This window comes from Canis lupus, chromosome 31 (assembly GCF_048164855.1).
Source record: "Canis lupus baileyi chromosome 31, mCanLup2.hap1, whole genome shotgun sequence".
NCBI lineage: Eukaryota > Metazoa > Chordata > Mammalia > Carnivora > Canidae > Canis > Canis lupus.
In genome coordinates this window covers 19,476,082-19,495,811 of record NC_132868.1, presented here as the reverse complement: position 1 = coordinate 19,495,811, position 19,730 = coordinate 19,476,082, and the positions used below count along the sequence as shown (strand labels likewise).

Sequence of the window (19,730 nt, the reverse complement as noted above, 5' to 3'; positions counted from 1 at the left end):
AGGCTATGATGTAGGCAGAAGGCTTTTGGAGTGTTGGTTTCCATGTGGAGAGGGCCACAGGAAGTCTGTCACCAGGCCAGGCCAAGACTGCCAACTTTGTTAAGGAATTGTATGCTCTGAGTGCCTGGCTGGTGGAGAGCTCCAACAGATTTCCTCACTCCTGACCCCTCACGTGTACAGCAAACAGTAGGAGAGCCCCTTCTGCACTGTCCCTCTGGAACCTTCTCCTGAGAAAATTTAGCACCATGCTGACTGTAGAGGAAATGTGCCTAAAAGAATGCTGTGCATTATGGCAGAATGTACATTGAAGGAAAAATTTGGATTTGAGAGGCAATTGATATGTAGCATATTTATAGTCTCGTAATCTGGACCCATCTTTACTCTGTACTGTTAGTGTCAAGGGTAGAGTGACTCCCTCCATGTATTTATACAACCCAGCTATTGACGTGAAGAAGTCATTTAAGAACAAAGCTCCCAGTTGAGTTTTGGTGCAAACATCTGAGCTTCTTGTCCCCGCTCAGGAGTAAAGGGTTACCTCTGTCTCTTGTGCTTTGCTTTGCTGCGCTTTGAAGATACAGTATTGTTATACAGATTGAAGGTTTGTGCAACCCTGAGTCAAACAAGTCCATCAGCACCATTTTTCCAACAGCATTTGTTTGCTTTATGTCTGTGTGTCACATTTTGGTGATTCTAGCAGTGCTTCCAAATTTTTCATTATTGTATTTGTTATAGTGATCTGTGATTAGTGATTTGACTCACTGAACTCAGATGATGGTTAGCATTTCTTAACAGTAAAGTATTAGTTAAGGTATGTACATTTTTAGACCTATTCCTTCTGCACACTTGATAGGATGCACAATAGTGTAAACATACTTTTGTATACACTAGGAAGCTAACAAATTGATTTAACTCACTTTACTCAACATTCATGTTACTGCAGTGGTCTGGAACTAAACCCACAATTTCTCCAAGGCATGCCTACAGTTAAATGGGTAGTTAAGTAGAGAAGCTATTTAGTTATAAATACTATATTTGATACTTCTTATTCCTTAACTCTTTGGATTTACCCAGTGGTACCGTTTTAAAAGTTGGTTAGCCTAGGGCAGCCCAGGTTGCTCAGCAGTTTAGCGCCTGCCTTCGGCCCAGGGCGTGATCCTGGAGTCTCGGGATCGAGTCCTGCATTGGGTTCCCTGCGTGGAGCCTGCTTCTCCCTCTGCCTGTGTCCCTGCCTCTCTCTCTCTGTCTCTCAAGAATAAATAAATAAAATCTTTTAAAAAAATTGGTTAGCCTAACCACATGTCCAAGGGAAATGAAAGGTAATTATTACAACTGATTAAAGAAAAAACATATTTTCTTTTATTATATCAAGAAATATAAATTCTCACACATAATTATTAATAATTTGATTTGAAATTACATCTCATTTATATTTAGAATTTGCTTCATTGTTATAATTAATAAAAAAGTTCTAGAATGCCTTATTGGTTTGTATAAATTTGAAAATGAGGTTTTTGAATATGTATAGACATGTTCTCTGCAAAAATAACCTTTAACAAAGATACGTTTTAAAAAGTTCAGTCTGCTGAGTCCCTACTGAGCTCCTGTGCTAAGCAGGTATTTCACATGTTTCAAGATCTTATTTCTTTTAGATCAGGTTGACTGGTTAGCATCTTTTTCTTGTGAATTTCTGAACTTTTCATCCCCAGATCAATAGATAAATGTGACAGATGTCTTAGATGTTTCCCTTAGCTTTAGTCTGTCAAGAATATCTGTCCAGTGAATTAATGGCTGCTAATAACTTATTTGGGATCTGTAGAACTGTATGCTAGTGGAATGGTAGAAAACTGCACCAACGTCATCATGTTCTAGATCTCCACATTTGCTGCCTCCCTTAGGGAATTTCTTTGTTCCCAAATTTTCTCTAACCACAGTTTTAGAAATCTGCCAAGTTCATGGACTAGGTAACTCAGCCCATACACTAATGATTTTTACACAGAAAGGAAGGAGGCTGAGATGGTCACATAAAATGCCCGTAAGGTCAAAGCTTGTTATAAAGAAATCAAAGGTAATGACTATTATTATTATCATATCATCCATCTTTATTTTTTTAAATTTTTATTTATTTATGATAGTCACAGAGAGAGAGAGAGAGAGGCAGAGACATAGGCAGAGGGAGAAGCAGGCTCCATGCACCGGGAGCCCGACGTGGGATTCGATCCCAGGTCTCCAGGATCGCGCCCTGGGCCAAAGGCAGGCGCCAAACCGCTGCGCCACCCAGGGATCCCTCATCCATCTTTAGATATAAAAAAGGTAGTACTCATATAGCTTTTCTTACCTTGTAGTGATCCAGAATCAGCCATTTTCCATTAATTCCTCTTTCTCTCCATCAGGCTTCTCAGTGTTTTCTTGCACTGCAAAGGATAGAACTTAATACATACTGGTTGAGTCTCTGTGTGCTGTCAGCCACCATCTTTTTCTTTCTGAACATACAGTTTTCATGTTTCCTCTTTTTTTTTTTTTAAGATTTTTTATTTATGAGTGACAGATAGGCAGAAGCACAGGCAGAGGGAGAAGCAGGCTCCATGCAGGGAGCCTGATTTGGGAGTTGATCCTGGGTCTCCAGGATCATGCCCCGGGCCAAAGGCAGATGCCAAACCGCTGAGCCACCCAGGGATCCATGTTTCCTCTTCCCATCAGTGACCAACCCATCCTTGGGAGAAGACTCCCTCAGCCTTCTCTTTTCTAATTTACTGTATTAAAGCCAGCTCTACAGAGCAGCTCCAAGTGGATAGTAGGTCTTTCAGATTAAGTGGAAAGAGGTAGGCATATTTGCTTCTGCATACGAAACCCTTGTTTGGCCACCAAAAAGGAAATGGAAGCCTGAGAGTTCTCACTCTCTGCCCTTTTTATTTTGTTTAAATATGGATTGTTAAAAAAAATGTGGATCGTTTTAGCCATACTTACCTATTAGGATGTTTCTGAACTCTCTGGCCCTAGAAGGGGCCCTTTCTTAACTAGAATTGTCTGTGTCTACAAGTTTAAGGAATTCTGTTGTGTCAGTTTACTTAGCAGAGGATCCTATTGTATCTGGTCTTCTAAGGCAAGGGAATGATGTTGTTTTCTTTCTAGATTATCTGGGTGGTGAGACTGGTCTTGGTCATAGGAGAGCCCTCTACTCTAGTCAGGCCAGTCACCCCATGGCTCCGTCCAGTAACCTGTATTTCTTCCACCTCTGGATTCTTGTACAAGGCATGCCACTTTCTTTTGTCCAAGGCTTAACTCTTCTTCACTTTACCTTCCATATTTTCCAAGCCCTTCCAGCCAACTTTCCTCTGAGCTTCTTCACTGTATCTAGTGCAAAACTCACAACTTAGTACTTAACTTTCCTTTTGTGCTGTTTCTGGATGTTCGTGTGACCACACTGGATTTTGGGTGGAGTGTATTTTACATCTCTTCTACTTTGCTCTCATTGTTTACTGGCAGGTATTGGTTAAAATACACAAGAGTTTGTTGCTTCTACCTATCCTTTAAACTGGAAGAGTTGGCTTCAGGTAGAACTAAACATGGCTTAAGGAAGTATAGAGCCTTCATTATACCTCTGTTTAGACTGGCTGCTCTGTAAAATGATAAATGTGGCAAACAGCTTTTCTCTTGTTGGTTTATGACACCTTCAGAAATGCTATATTTAGGGCAGGTCTCACTGTAACACCTGCCCATACTTCAGGGTGTCAAAAGTGTAGCTCAGAGCAATGGGCATTGTAGAGGTCTGTTACTAAAGGGCCCTTGCCCAGTCCTGGTTGCTGGGTGGTAGTTCTTCTGCCTCCCCCAGTCTTTTCACCTATTTGTCTTAAGTCAAGATCTGAGTGAGAAGCTGGGAAAGGGATGGTGGCTTAATTGTTGAAGTCTGTCAAGTGCTTTAGATTAGCATTGTCTGTGCCCTACTGTGAGAGGAGCAGATAGAAATGGAAGCACGTAGGAAGGCAAAGCCGGTCATGTTACTCTCTCCTTAAAACTATTCAGTGTCTTTCTATTGTACAAGATAAAATCCTCAATCTTTAACATGGCCACTAGGGCCCTGCATGATCTGGCCTCCATGACTCTCATCTCTTACTGTTCTCCCTCTTGCTCATTATGCTTCAGCCACTCTGGCTCTTCCCCTATTTTGCCTGGTAAATGCTACTCAGTTCTGAGGTGACAAGGTGACATGTACCACAGTCATTTTCTCAAAGATGTCTTGCCTGACACCACACCTCCACCCTCCTCTGGTCCGAATCATGCATCCCACATGTAATTTGTAATCACTGATTCTGCTTTTTCTATCACTTTATGCCATTGCTTTTTATGGTTTGTAATTACATATCTTTTTGTGTGACTATTTGTTCAAATATTTCCCCCTTCCATAAGGGCAGGGATGCAGTCTGATCTTGCTGTTTTAATGCCATGTCCCTAATTTAAGACCTGGTACACAAGTGAAGCTCAATAAATATTAGTTGAGAAGGAGTGACAGCAGATGTAAAAGTGGATTGTAGGGTTTGGGGGATAGGTGATGAAGGTAGGGTGGCAGAGAGCTGTGGTCAGAGAGAAGTTTACGGGCTAAGCTAAATAGGGAAACTGAGTGCCCTTGGGGGATCCTAGAGACTGAGGACGAGGGTGGTCATGGGCTTGGCAGGGCTTGGCTACATGGCAATCTGTAAAGTCTGTAGAGTGGCTTGGAGACTGGTAGGCAGCTCCTGCCTTCTGTAAGTAACACCATAATAGAATCTTTACCATGTGCCAGACACTGAGTTAAAGCTTTTAAAAGGTAGATATTGCTAACCACTTTTACACTGAAGAAATGAGAAACGTGGAATGTTAACAGTCTCATAAAGGTCAAATAGCTAATAAGTCTCAGAGTTGGGATTCATATCCAGGTGCATTTGATTACCTAGTCCTTGCCTTTAACCCCAGGATCTGTCACCTTCTAGCATGTCTTCCATGTTCCTTCCTTTCCTAAGCCATGTGATGTTAGATCAGAATATCATGCATGAAAATCCATGAACCTCCTCTGAACCCTCATCTCTTCTCTTTTCGGTCTAGTTGTACATCTTTACCAGACTGAATTCTTTATAAAGTCCTTCTTGCATTGTTGTTATATGCCTCCCTGGTAACCTTCAGTGCTTTGTTATCATCACCAAAACACGAACCATGGCCTTGCATGCTGAGCCCTATCCTCCATCTTCCTTGCAAATTTTATTCTCCTTTGCTCTTTTGGTCAAGCCTATGAACCTAGAGTGCTGACACTTCCGGCTCTGAACTGCTCTGGGGTGGTTCTATGTGCTACTCCCCAGGTCTCTATCTTTTACTAGTCCTGTAAAAGCTGCAATCCTGTTCTGCTGCTTGGTAAATGCCCTTGTATATATTCATATAGTTTTTCTCAGTTCGTACACACACACACACGTAAGATTTTATTGGAGTTCGATTTGCCAACATATAGTATAACACCCAGTGCTCATCCCCTCAAGTGCCCTCCTCAGTGCCCATCACCCAGTCACCCCATCCCCCCCACGCACTTCCCCTTCCACTACCCCTTGTTCGTTTCCCAGAGTTAGGAGTCTCTCGTGTTTTGTCACCCTCTCTAATTTTTCCCACTCATTTTCCCCTTCTTTCCCCTATAATCTCTTTCACTATCCCTTATATTCCCCATATGAGGGAAACCGTATAATGATGGTCCTTCTCCAATTGACTTACTTCACTCAGCATAATACCCTCCACTTCCATCCACGTTGAAGCAAATGGTGGGTATGGCTGAGTAATATTCCATTGTATACATAGACCACAGCTTCTTTATCCATTCTTCTGTCGATGGACACCAAGGCTCCTTCCACAGTTTGGCTATTGTGAACATTGCTGCTATGAACATTGGGGTGCAGGTGTCCCAGCATCTGTTTCACTGCATCTGTATCTTTGGGGTAAATCAAATACCCAGTAGCGCAGTTGCTGGGTCGTAGGGTAGCTGTATTTTTAACTCTTTGAGGAACCTCCACACAGTTTTCCAGAGTGGCTGCACCAGTTCACATTCCCACCAACAGTGCAAGAGGGTTCCCCTTTCTTCACATCCTCTCCAACATTTGTTGTTTCCTGTCTTGTTAATTTTCACCATTCTCACTGGTGTGTGAGGTGGTATCTTAATGTGGTTTTGATTTGTATTTCCCTAACGGCAAGTGATGCGGAGCATTTTCTCATGTGCTTGTTGGCCATGTGTATGTATTCTTTGGTGAAATTTCTGTTCATGTCTTTTGCCCATTTCATCTTTGGATCGTTTTGTTTCTTTTTGATAAGTTCTTTATAGATCTTTGATACTAGCCCTTTATCTGATACGTCATTTGCAAATATCTTCTTCCATTCTGTAGGTTGTCTTTTAGTTTTGTTGACTGTTTCTTTTGCTGTGCAGAAGGTTTTTTTTTTTTTTTCCTTTTTTTTTTTTTTTTTCAGAAGGTTTTTATCTTAAGTCCCAATAGTTCATTTTTGCTTTAGTTTCCCTTGCCTTCATAGATGTATCTTGCAAGTTGCTGTGGCCAAGTTCAAAAAGGGTGTTGCCTGTGTTCTCTAGGATTTTGATTGATTCTTGTCTCACATTTAGATCTTTCATCCAGGCTTTGCACAGTGGCAGTATCATAGCCAATGAAGTTTATCTGAGGCGCGATTATTGCTAGATCCTTCCTCCATTTTGAGTTTATCTTTGTGTATGGTGTAAGAGAATGGTCTAGTTTCATTTTTCTGCATGTGGCTGTCCAATTTTCCCAGCACCATTTATTGAAGAGACTGTCCTTTTTCCAGTGAATATTCTTTCCTGCTTTGTCAAATATTAGTTGACTATAGAGTTGAGGGCCCATTTCTGGGTTCTCTGTTCTGTTCCATTGACCTATGTGTCTGTTTTTGTGCCAGTACCACACTGTCTTGATGATTACAGCTTTGTTTTACTCAGTTCTTAATTTAATTTTACTTTATTATCTTCTACCCCTACCTCCAGTTTAACTAGGAGCTCCTCAAAGCATGATGACTGCATGGTGTATTTCTATTTCCCCATAGCATCTGATTTAGTAGTATAAACATTGTAGATAGTAAATAAATAGTAGTTAAATGAGTAAATAATCCTTGCTCCTGATACTCTGTCTCACTAGTGTTTTGCTTTACATTAATATGTGCTAAAGGTTATCCAGTTTGAAAAACAAAGAAACTATATGATCTTGCATAAAGTTCTGATTGAGGACTTTAACATATTGGGCAGTATATAAACTTTAACGTTCACCTAGATTGAAGTATAAAAATATGGCATATTGACTGCCAATGGAGCAGGGTGTCAGATAAGGCCACAAAAAATATTGGTTATAGTAAAAAAAAAAAAAAAGTATAGATGTATACATAGTAACTATGGTCTTTTGTTTTTAGTTTGTGATATGCTACTCAACTTAGTAAATAATGTATATTGCAGAAATAGCTGACTAAGGATATTTAACATTACTTTCAGTATAATGAATGCCCTTGGGAATCAAATAAACATAATCATGATTCACTATATAAAATCAAAGAACTGAACTGTGGATGCAATTTCCCTTAGGCCACTCATGTTTTTCTAATTATATTTTGCTAAGGCTAATTTTAAAATTACTTTGTATTCCCTGAGAGCAGTGTACTTCATATGTCAAGGGGACACACATTTAATAGTCCTGAAAACTATCTGTTAAAGCAAAAAGCTCATTTCCCTCCCAAAGGATCTTTTTTAAGAATCAAAATGCACAATTGTTCTAAAAAATAGTTTAACGAAGTGCATACAATAGCTTAATAGGGCATATAAATTATTTTTTACATTTATCTGGGTTTTCTTTTCCCCTTTCCTTTGTGCTCTAAAACCTAAAGAAAAAAAATTCTTTCAAGGAAATAAATCTGCTATGTATTTACACTGTGTTACACATTGGAATATTAGCTGAAGTTAATGGTAGAGAATGACAGTGTAAATAATAAGAGCATTATCTAAACTGTATGAATGAAATAATGAGTACCCTCATAGGGAACAAATATGACCACAAGGTTTGGGTCCTAGAACTGACTTCTGTTGTGTTACATGAGCTTGAGAAAGTAATTAAATATTCTGTTTCTTCTTCCTTTTCTCTTTTTTAAACCAAAGAATCAGAATGAGAACATAAATCTTTCTTAGTATCCCATCAAGGCATTGTTTAAAAAGTATGTACTAATATTATTGCTAAACACTAAAGGGGGAGAACAGTCAAGATAGTTATGAACTCAGACTCCGAAAGAATAGTGGAAGTTACTTATCTTGTGGTCTTGATCAGCCTCTAGTTGAGAAACAGCTGAAAATGTTGAACCAGGTTCCCTAAAAAAGAAACAGGATGTCTGAAAATTATTTTTCACTGTGGATCACAATTGGTTTTTGTGATCTTACTGTTGTTGTATAGTCAGCTTCATTATTGAGAAAATGATTTCAGCTCCCTTGAAAAAGATTCCAGATAAGCTAATGTGTTTGTGACCTATATTTTTATTTTTTGATATTTTTTTAATGGATATTAAGTACTGTAATGAGGTTTAGTATTCACTTCCCTATGGATGAATTTAGTGAATGATTTAGTCATTAGCCAGCTAAGACTGCTTCCCGGGAATATTTTGAGAACAAGCTTAAGGATGTTTTAAGTTCTTAAGAAAAGGCACTAGAGCTCTATGGAAAAATGGCTGATTCCTTGACTGGGGCGTGGAAGTACAAGATAAGCCAGTAACATCCTATGATGCCAGAAAGCAAGAAAGTCTCCAAACAAGGATGGGGGCATGGTGAGAGGACACAGGTGCTCACTTGAAGGAGCCCAGAGTTAAATATGGGACATTTGAGCTGCAAAGTAAATAATGATAGCAGTGGGTTACAATCCATAGAATAAAATAAAGACCTATGAATCATGCTTAATTTAAATAATTGAAAAAATAAATGGAGGAGAAGGAATGGCTCTTGCTTACATAGAATTCTTATTAATAAATATAGAAGTAATGATAGAAATAGGAAGTAACTGTTGGACAAACACCACAATAGACCAGATACACCTGTGCATGCTTAAGTTAGTAAGTGAAAGTATGGTGACAAATGGGATCTTTGCACAGTCTCAGAATTCTCTTTTCACAAAGATTCTTAGTGATATAAAGGAAAATTACTAACTTTTCAATTGGAGAAACTTAGATACCACATTAAACAAGTGCTCAAAGTTACCATCATCTGTAATGAGATCAGCAGCATGTTATCTCCTAATAAAATGCATTGAAAAGGGTCCAACATCACTTCTTTGGGGATTTTTCCCCATTGTTTTAAATTATATTTTTTATTTTGAAAAAAATTGTAGAGTCACATGTACATTTACAAAAAATACAGAGATTCCATATATCCTTTACCTGCTTTTCCCTAGTGACAGCTATAGTTGTAAAGCAGTTATTCATTATCATAACCAAGATATTGATAGTGATATGGTCAAATTACAGAACATTTCCATCACTACAAGGATTCCTGTTGTTGCCCTTATATAACCTCACTCCTTTTTTTTTTTTTAAAGATTTATTTACCCCAGAGAGAGGGAGAGCACGTGCTTGAGAGCATGCGAGCAGGGGGAGGGGGAAAGGGAGGGAGAGAATCCCAAGCAGACTCCCTGTTGAGTGGGGAGCCCAATGTAGGGCTTGGTCTCACAACCCCAAGATCATGACCTGAGCTGAAGTCAGGAGTTGGAGGCCCAACCAACTTATCCATACAGGCACCCCAGCCTCACTCTTTTTTAAAATTGGGCTGCTTGTTTTGTTACTGAGTTGTAAGAATTCTTTATATACTCTGAGTCCTATGGAGTTTCCCCTCCAGTCTGTTGATATAGTAAATTATACTGATTTTTTTAGTATTGAAAATTGTGGTAAAATACACATAAAATTTATTATCGTAACTGTTTTAAAGTGTATAATTCAGTGGTATCAACTACATTCATATTGTGGTATAACCATCACCACTGTCCATCTCCAGAAGACTTTTCATCCTATAAAAGTGAAACTCTATACCCATTAAACAGCTCCTTGTTCTCTCTTATCCACTGGCCATCACTATTCTGTTTTCTGCCTATGTGAATTCGTCTAATCTAGGTGGCTCATATAAGTCATATCATGCATGTAGTATTTGTCTTTTGGTGATTGGCTTAATTCACTTAAGTATTTGTCTTTAAGGGTCATCCATGTTGTAGCATGGATTGCCTTACTCTTTAAGCCTAGATAATATTCATTGTATATCTGTTCCACATCTTGTTTTTCCACTGATCGGTCAATAGACAGTTGGGTTGCTTTCACCTTTTGGCTACCGGGAATAATGCTGCTGTGAACATAGTTATGCAACTGCTCTCTTTAAGACCTTGCTTTCATTCCTTTTGGGTATACACCCAGAGGTGAAACTGCTGGATTATATCTAGATTTTTCTTTTACTCTCTCTACTTTCTGTTCTGCAAGTCCTGTCTCTCTCTCAGAATCTTTTCCTTTTAGAGATTGTTAAGTTTTAAAAGTTCTCATCTATTTATTTCTTTAAGTAACATAGTAAACCCTTAATTAAAAGGACTGTCCAGAGAACAGAGTATAGTGGTTATTGAATTTCCTGGCTAAGTGGCCAGATACCCCCTTTGTTTCAGTCCTTGCTTTTGCAGTGTGTTAGTTCATTTTTTTTTGCCCTTAGTAAGTACAGTATAGCAGACATAATTGAATTTCTCTGATAATTCAGGATCTTGTGATACTTCAGGGCTATCATTACAAACATAGACTCTCAGTATAGTATACCACAAGGCAGACGTTACTGGGGAGTGGAGCAAAGTACAAACCCTTCTGGACTCTTTACAAAACCAAATCCTTAATAGAGTTTGTTTTCTCCTGTTAATTATGTGTTTATAAGAAAAGCAGTATAGTATTTATATCATAATTGGTGTTTGAAAGATGTTTACTAAACCTACTTTCTCATCTGGCCATCTTTACTGTTTTTTTATTTTTAATTTTTTTTTCATCTTTACTGTTTTTTTTTCTTCTGTGCCTTCCTCTATGCATCTGTATCCCCATGCCACCAGATAATGGGCTGTCACCTTAGCTCAGAGTAAGCATATTTAATAGGTGTAACTTACAGAAGCAGATGGGATCTGGAATGCAGTATTCTGCACATCTTTGTCTCCCAGCTGCATTTCTCTTTTGCTACACTTCAAGGAAGAAAAACAGAGCTTTGGAGAAGACAGGACTAGAGAAAGAAAGACATAGAAGAACTGAGATGAGGAGAAAGAGCAAAGAATTCTTGAAGAAGCACAAAGGAGGAAAAGAGGGTAGGGCCACGTGGGGTAAGTGAGAGTAGGACAGAGTGGTTACAAAAGTCCCAAAGTCAAGCTTAATGGAGTCCCTCCTCCTGTGGCCTAAATAAACCCTGAACCCTGTGAGTCTAAGGAAGAACTTCTGTAAACTTCTACAGATGTGACAAGTGGATAACTAAACCAAAGGTCACTTGGGCCAGAATGAACTTCATGAGCATCCTATTGCAGGCATTTCTTGAGTGCCTGTCATCCACAACCTCGTGAATTCAGTCACCACCAGTCCAGCAACCAAGAATAGAAAAGACCAACCTCCGCTCTGTGAACATAAGGAGAGTGGTCCCCCAAGTTTTGCAAGTAGTCCCTTCTCTGCCCTTGCAGGATATGTCTTTGTATTTCTCTTGGGGCTAGAGGATTGGAGGGGAGGCTCAAAGTTCTGCCTTCTTTTCCCCTTCGGCTGATAATGCCTGTGATGCTTGGATGTGGAGGTCCTATTATACCAAACTATTAGTCCTGTTGATTTGAACTTTTCTTGGAAAGTAGTAATGCTATACTATCTTTACAGATAATAAAGAAATAAAGATAACTGGCATATTTGAGGGGCTCCTGGGTGGCTCAGTTGGTTAAGCATCTGTCGTCAGCTCAGATCATAGTCCCAGAGTCCTGGGATCGAGCCCCATGTCAGGCTTGCTGCTCATCGGGGAGCTTGCTTCTACCTCTCTCTCTCTGCCATTCCCCTACTTGTGCTCTCTGTCAAATAATAAAGTCTTTAAAAAAAAAGATAACTGGTATATTTGAAACATAGTTCCCCAGGGAGGTGTGATGGGTTCTTCTCACTTGTATTTTTATCAGACCATATTGGGTTTGCATGATATATGTCCAGGCTTCAAAGCAGACCTAGGAACCCAAAGGCTTAACAGTTTTAAATGTACCTTTTCCGTGTGTTACTCCAGAATGAAGCTGAATGTATTTTTTGAGGAATCTAATTATAACAACTAAGCCTACATTTTGTACAATAGGAAACAGAAATAAAAAATATAGGTAGGCTGATTGATCTTAATAGATTACTGATGTTGCACTATTTATGGCCTAGTTTGCTGCTCACATTTCTGATCTGAAATTCCTGTTCTTCCAAAGCCTAAATAAGTTGTTAAAACGTCTAAGGTAGTTTTCCTTACGATGTGATTTCTGTCCTAGAATTTCCAGTGTGACCAAGAAATAAACAGGAGCAGGTGCCATGCACAATGAGTGAGTTGCTTAGAAAGAGACACCCATGAGGCAGTAGTTCTCAGCCAGGGCGATTCTGACCCCTAAGAGTCTATGGCAATATCTGGAGACAGTTTTGATTGTCATAGCCTGCAGAGGAGGTGCAGGCTTCTAAATGGGTAGCTGTCAGGGATGCTGCTAAACACCCTACAGTGTATAGGACAGCCCCCTACAACAAGGAATTATCTGGTCTAAAATAGCAATAGTGCTAAGGTTAAAAAGCACTGTCATAAATACGCAGAAGATACAGTGTGTACTGATTGATAATCAACTGTATTAGGAAAAACCCAAGATGGTGCCGACAAGTTGTTGCTGCTTTGTCTGAGTTTTTCAGATTTGGCTTTTTGTTTGTTTGTTTTATTTCCAAATTTCTATTTTGAAGTCATTTTAGATGTACAGACTCCTCTCTGTTTCCTTAGCACTTGCTAAGGAAAGTGGCTTAGAGGCTTGCAAAATGTTGAGTGAAGTAAAAGAGAAAGAAGAAAGAGACACATTAGGAACAAATCTATTTAGGGTTCTCTTCCATGATGAACTATGTGAAACCCTGCTCAGAGCAGAAAGTTTGGAGATAAGCTTCTTGGTTTCCTGGAAACACCTAGTCGGTCATCCCCTACACCATTCCTACCCTTGCTTCTGCTGGCTTGGGTTGTTCAGTGCTAGTGGAGTGGTGGCAGGGAGAACATCTCTTTATTGGGCCATGGATGAGCTTGGGTCTTGAAAGAGATAATTTAACACTTTATTACCTTGCCCCAGCCATTGCTGGTAGCTAGACAACTCTGTAGACCATTACCTATTAAATGTGTGCATATATATATTCTGATTAAAACAGAAACCTAAAATGTGAAAGTTTTCTGTAATCCTGATAATAAATTGGTATATAGCCCTTCAGTTTTTAAATGTATATATTAACACATATGTTAATACTTAATTATTAAAGATAGAATGGAATTAGAATTTTATAGTATGCTATTTTATAGCATGTTTTTTACCATACTATATGGTGGGCATTTGGTACTATAGTGTGAAGGGTAGAACATTGAAAATTGTCTATAAAATAAATATTTTAGTGTATACCCACTTCAGAGATATTAGAAAGACATAAATTAAAACTTACAGTGTGTTGAGTTTCTTAGATGAAAATACCATAATGTTATTATGTACTATGCTGTATTTTTCATTGATTATAACAATGTTGAATGATTCTGTTACTGGTTTCTTTTGATGTTAAAATATTTTTTAAAACATCTGAGTCCTCAGAAAGAAACTGGTATAGCTACGTTAATGTAGTTTGTGTTATACTCTTAGAGTTTAACCGCTTTTTTGTGTTCCCCACAGGTAAATATGTGTATCAGCCTATGACCCCTGTGGAGCAGCTTCCAAGCACTGAGATTCCTGCAAAGCCTCGAGAACCCACAAACACCATTCAGATCTCAGTGTCACTCACTGAACACTTTTTGAAATTTGCATCTGTCTTCCAGCCACCCCTACCCCCTGACTCACCAAGGTACTGTATGATCTCAGACCTCTTTATCGACAACTATCAGGTTAAATGTATTAATGGGAAGATGTGTTATGTGCAGAAGCAGCCAACGCCGCATTCCCACAAAATGAGCCCTGAGGAGGTCTCTGCACACGATGCCTTAATTTCAAGAGAGAGCAATACACCAAAAATAGATCACTGCTCTTCTCCCTCGAGTTCTGAGGACTCCGGGATCAATGCGATCGGGGCTCACTATGTGGAATCGTGTGATGAGGACACGGAAGAAGGAGCAGAACTGAGTTCAGAGGAAGATTACAGTCCAGAGAGCAGCTGGGAGCCGGATGAGTGCACCCTTCTCTCCCCCTCGCAGTCTGATCTGGAAGTGATTGAGACAATAGAAACCACCGTGTGAGAGTCGAAGCAGGAAGCCATGGCCTCTGATCCATGCTGAGCTTTTGTACTTTTGCCTGATGGATCCTTTTTCCAATGCAGTTGGTATTTTCTACCCCTAACAACCATCTGCTGATTAGCATCACTCTTACATTAGTCTTATAACTGAAACATTCTTTTTCTTATAAATGGTTTTCTTTTGTATCTCGACTTATTTTCTATGTAGCATCTGGTGTCATGAATTGTGACCCAGCCTTAATTTCACGGGGAACTTCGAAAGCAATGACGTGATGATGGCAGAGTATCATGGATCAGGTTGAGGAGCTACCCGGAGTGAAGGAGGCAGTGAAGGAGCCAGTTCTTCACACACACACACACACACACACACACACACAGCCCTCTAGGCCTTCCTCTTGAGTGCTGACAGGGATCCTTCCCCTGCTAGGGTCATATGGGAATCAGCTCATGAGAGGGGAACAGAGAGGGCACCAGTAGGTGCCATTCTGTCCCTTTTCCCTTCTTCCCACCACCTGCATGGGTCTGGGCCACTGTTGCCTCGGCTTACTTTTGGAGGTTCCCGAAGACCCCGTTCAACGCCTAGTTATGGCCAGTGGTCGCATACTGTGCATGATCTGGGGTGGAGCTAGACCTTCACTGAAGAAGAGCTGACAGCTGCAGTTTCATGTTCAGTCCAGCTTTAGCTGAGTGCTCCACTCTGCAGGGTGCAGCATGGGCATGCAGACTGAATGAGCCCTGACTCCTGACAGGAGGGGGTCCACGGTCCAACAGAGGACTGGGCCAACGCATGCAGGTCACGGGATCCAGAGTGCTCTGGGAACCCAGGGCAAGGAGAGAGAGATTAGGCTTGCCCTGGAGAATGTGTTGCAGCATTCAAGCTAGCCTCTTGGGTGGGTTCCTCAGCATTTCCCTGTTTTCTTAGTTGTTCTTCAAATCTGGGGAAAACTTTTAGGAAGTTATATAGGTATTATATTTAGGAGGCAGCCACATCTGACGTCTTAAGAAAAAAAAATCAATAATAGTTTTAGTTAGCATGGAAATGCTAAAGACAGCAGTCCTTTAGGGATTAGGAATGAATCTAATAGGTTTGATTAATTCTGCTTCGTTTGGTTGTATGAAGCATTAGAATGGCTTAGGTGAGAAAATGGAATAGAATTCAGTATGATGCATGGATTTTTTAATGCAAATGCAAAAGCAGTTGAAATAGTGTGCTGCTAAGTCAGGAGAAAATATTTTGTGTAATATTCACTTTACTACAGTAATAGTCATAGTCTGTTGTACATGTTCTCTTTTCTCTCACAAAATAGTGAATAACACTTTCTTATTTAGCTCTCTTCAGAATTCTCCTAATTTGCATTTATATAAGGTGTTTTTGTGTGAGTTACTTATCTGCCATTTCTCCAAATCTGCCTTCTGTGAGGCGTAGTTAAGAATCCAGGAAGTTTAAAATATGGCCCTAATGAAACTAGAACTATCAAAGGTGGGGATAGAGAAATATTTCTTATATCTTAACCATGAGCGTGCTCTTGTGGCATTATCTCATGCTCTGTCCTCATTTTTGCACATTTCTTCTTTGTCACATTAGTTTGTATTTTAAGAAATAAGAAGAGGCCCATTGTGTTCTTGCCTGAAGCCTCCATTTGGCATCCTTCACAAATCACTGTAGGCAGAGTCTGCTTTCTTAGTTGTATCTGTAGTTCTAAAGTGATTTCTAAGCGCTCCGTTAGGTTTAGGTGCCCAAAACATCCCTAGGGTTTAGAAAGCAGAGGATGCATATTCCTTTGAAAACAGTGTTAGTTAAAACTTCCTATGCTAGATGAGAATGCAGCATAAAGTTCCTGCTACCAAAACTTAGAGTCAACTAGTCTAACCAGGAAGGTGGTGAGAGGGGCTCCAGAACAGCAGGGTACAGGAAAGGGCAGGTGGAGGCAGGGGTGGGGAGAGGGGCTTCCCTGGCCCAGATGGCTGGGGGATAGACATCTGATGGGCCTGCCCGAGTCCTCAGTGCCTCCCATGGTGGAGAAGCCAGCTGAAGGGGAGGGCATGAAGCCCAATCCTTTGAGCCGAGCAGTGTAGCCAGCCGCTGTGTACTCAGGGTTGTAGCAGCAACATCAGGTTGTGTGTACCTGCCCTGGGGGGGAGCTAACTGAAGCCCCCCGGGGGGCCAGATGGAAGGTATTCTTTCTCTACACCTTTCCTATCAGTTCTAAACTCTGGGCGCACATTCCCCTTCATTAAACTGATTGGAGTCAACCACCAGGTCTCCAAAGCCATGGAAATATGTGGTCACAGGGCTGTGACCTGAAGCTGGCTGTGTCAGGGCCAGAGCCTTTATCAGTAACATCTATGACTTTGGCCTAGGTTCCTCTTTTTTAAACTTCTGAACTGCCAGTCAGATTACCCATGATTTTAATGGAATTTTTGGATTTAATAATGGTTGATAATCACTTTAAATATTTGCACAATCTCTTTGTAATTAAAACTCACTAAGCTTCACTTGCTACTATTTTATAGAATTGGAGATATTCCATTGGATTCTAAATATCAGATGCTCCTGGATCTAAAAATAGCCTTTTCTAAACAAGCACAAGCAAGAATTTCTTTGTCCTGGCACTGTTAATAATTCTCTGAAAATCATATATATGATTGAACCAGAATTGTTTCTTTTTGCTTGCATTCCAAAAACAACTGATAAGGATATAAAAATGTATATTTACAACTTAAATTCTAGGCCTATCTGTTATATATTATATAAAGGAATTTCTCTGTAAACCTGATATTATATTGCTCATTTGTATAAGCATATTTATAGGCACTTTAGAAAATGTTTAGACTGCGATGTGTATTATAGACCTCAAACACAGTCATGTTAAGTAGTGTTTTGGTTAATACTTATACATGAAAACTTTATAGTGTGAGTTTGCTCACTGAGAGCAAAGAGTTGGGTTATGTGGATGGAGAAACTGCTTTTGGGGGTTTTGATGTAAACCTGGCACACCATTCCCACTACCTGAAAGTTGGTGTAAAGGCTGTTAGGTGGAAGATGCAAAGTAAGTCCTGTATGGAATTTAGCTTTCTTATCAAACCAATATTTATTTTAGAATTTTGAAGTTTCAAATATGCTCATAACTTTTATGAGAAAAGACAAAACAATTAAAATGCTTTTGTGGTTAAAACTATTTGGTACATTAACAAATATGGCTTTACAGTCAAATTAGGTATTTTTTTACCTTGTAATTTTTAAGAATTGAAGAATTTGAGGAAAACCCTGGAGAAAAATCAGTTGTTTTCCTAGAAGAGGAAGACATGTACTTCAAGGTAATACAAAACCAAAACAAATGAAACCACCTAAACCAAAACAAAACCATGAAGTGGTTGTCCTGAAGTAGCTTTTGGATTTGATCTAGGATTTGATACTGTTTTAGGACTGGTGGTTTTATTTTTTAACCTCCACTTCCTGGCCTATTTGAAACCATTCTCTTGGGATTAATCATAACAAACTCCTTTTATACAAATTTCTCTATTTGGGTAACAGGACACCACCTATTTTAGAAAGCTGTCAAAATACCCAGATATGTTTGGCGCTATAAATACGCCAGGCAAGGAAAAAAAAGCACAAGTTAAACTAATATTTATACGTCAGCTCTTGATTTCTTTTCCATCTTGATTGCAAAGTTGTATTGACATGTTTTGGCTTTTTACAGGTGGGAAATATTTTAACGGTTTTCTGTCCTACTCCCATCTCCAGACAGGAGGTGGGAGCCAGAGCTGAGGAGGCCAGTTGCATTTTAGGCTTTTTGGTAAACAATATGTGCCTCTTGCCACTGGGGAGAAGGCAGAGGGAAAGAAGTAGGAGTTCTACTGGCTCTATTGTTGCTTTGAATTCCAGGGATGTCAGTATTTCTCACCTCCAAACAGAAGTATAAGGGCACTTCTCAGAATTAATTTTGGAACTATTTACCTTTTAAAAATGTTATGTCACTGCTCCCTTTCATTACTCTGGGGCATGGAGAGTTGACTGTACTGCGTGTGAAAGGGCCATGCTTCTGTTAGTGCTTTGAGTTCTTTGGGTTCTGTTTAGACTGAAGCAGTGCTCTTAGTATGAACAGGTTCTGAAAGCAAATCATCACTAGAGGCTTTAATATAATACTGAGCTTCCATATCATTGTGTCCACATTCACTTTTTAAGGCTGTTCATACCTTGCAATATCCAGTTACTGTGCTATGCTAGTTTTTGCACCTGTCTGCTTTAAAGTTTTAAGCACAATGTTGACCCTTCTGTAATTTCCTAAAATTATATTGTTTTCCTACAGACAGCTCAACTTTCCTTTGTGTAGAATACTTTAGGAAAATACTTACTTGTAAAATAAATGTAATTTTTTCTTTTGTACCAGCACAAATTTGATATTTTGGAGTTTGGAATATTCTCTCCCCCTGCTTTCTTCCTCGGGGAGCTTCCTTCTGGTTTAAGTAACACATTGTGAACTAAACAAAACAAAAACCAAAACCCGCACTTGTGAAATGTGAAACACGTATTGAGTGCTTACTTTGTGCCAGGAAATACGCAGTTTACATCATTATTACACTTAGACTTTACAACAACTATGAAGCGCAGGTGAGTATTATGACCCATGTTGGTCATACGGTCAACTGCTCACAACAACTCCCAGAACACTTTGTAACAAGAACTTTTTTGTTGTCTACATCATTTTATACTAATAAAACTTAGATTCCCCTACAGTCTTTTAGTTCAGCAAAGCCACAGCTTTGTATTTGGTTTACACAGGCCATGTGAGACAGTTCTAACCACAGGTCCTTGGGGGTGCAGTCGCTTCATCACCAAGGCACAGGGTCCAGACCTCAGCGTGGCAAATCCAGAGGCTCGATTCTTTAATTCACACCTAAAAAAGAGCAGCTCCTGGGGTTGGATTTCATTGAATAACCTTCCTAGAGACTGCTGAATAAATTGACATGTCAGTATTAACAGTGGCATTATTGTTTTTTTTTTTAAGATTTTATTTATTCGTGAGGGACACAGAGAAAGAGAGGCAGAGGGAGAAGCAGGCCCCATGCAGGGAGCCCGACGTGGGACTCGATCCCGGGTCTCCAGGATCATGCCCTGGGCGGAAGGCGGCGCTAAACCTCTCAGCCACCCCGGCTGCCGGCGTTATTATTACTAATTCTAGCCAAGCTTCCTGCTTTCTGCAGGCAAGCCTCACAGCACCCCTGAGGGAGAT

At 39.8% G+C, this 19,730-nt stretch overlaps 1 protein-coding gene and 1 pseudogene across 1 annotated transcript in view; both read left to right on the top strand.

The window, feature by feature from the left end:
• The window catches only part of C31H3orf70 (chromosome 31 C3orf70 homolog), an 86,111-nt gene extending 67,213 nt beyond the window's left edge, over nt 1-18,898 (top strand). Inside the window, exon 2 of the mRNA XM_072807712.1 lies at nt 13,941-18,898. Coding sequence (XP_072663813.1) covers nt 13,941-14,497 — 557 coding nt within the window. The 3' untranslated portion in view covers nt 14,498-18,898. The remainder of the gene's footprint in view (nt 1-13,940) is intronic.
• LOC140622485 (U4 spliceosomal RNA) lies at nt 6,632-6,694 on the top strand (annotated as a pseudogene).
• Nucleotides 18,899-19,730: the final 832 nt, after the last annotated feature.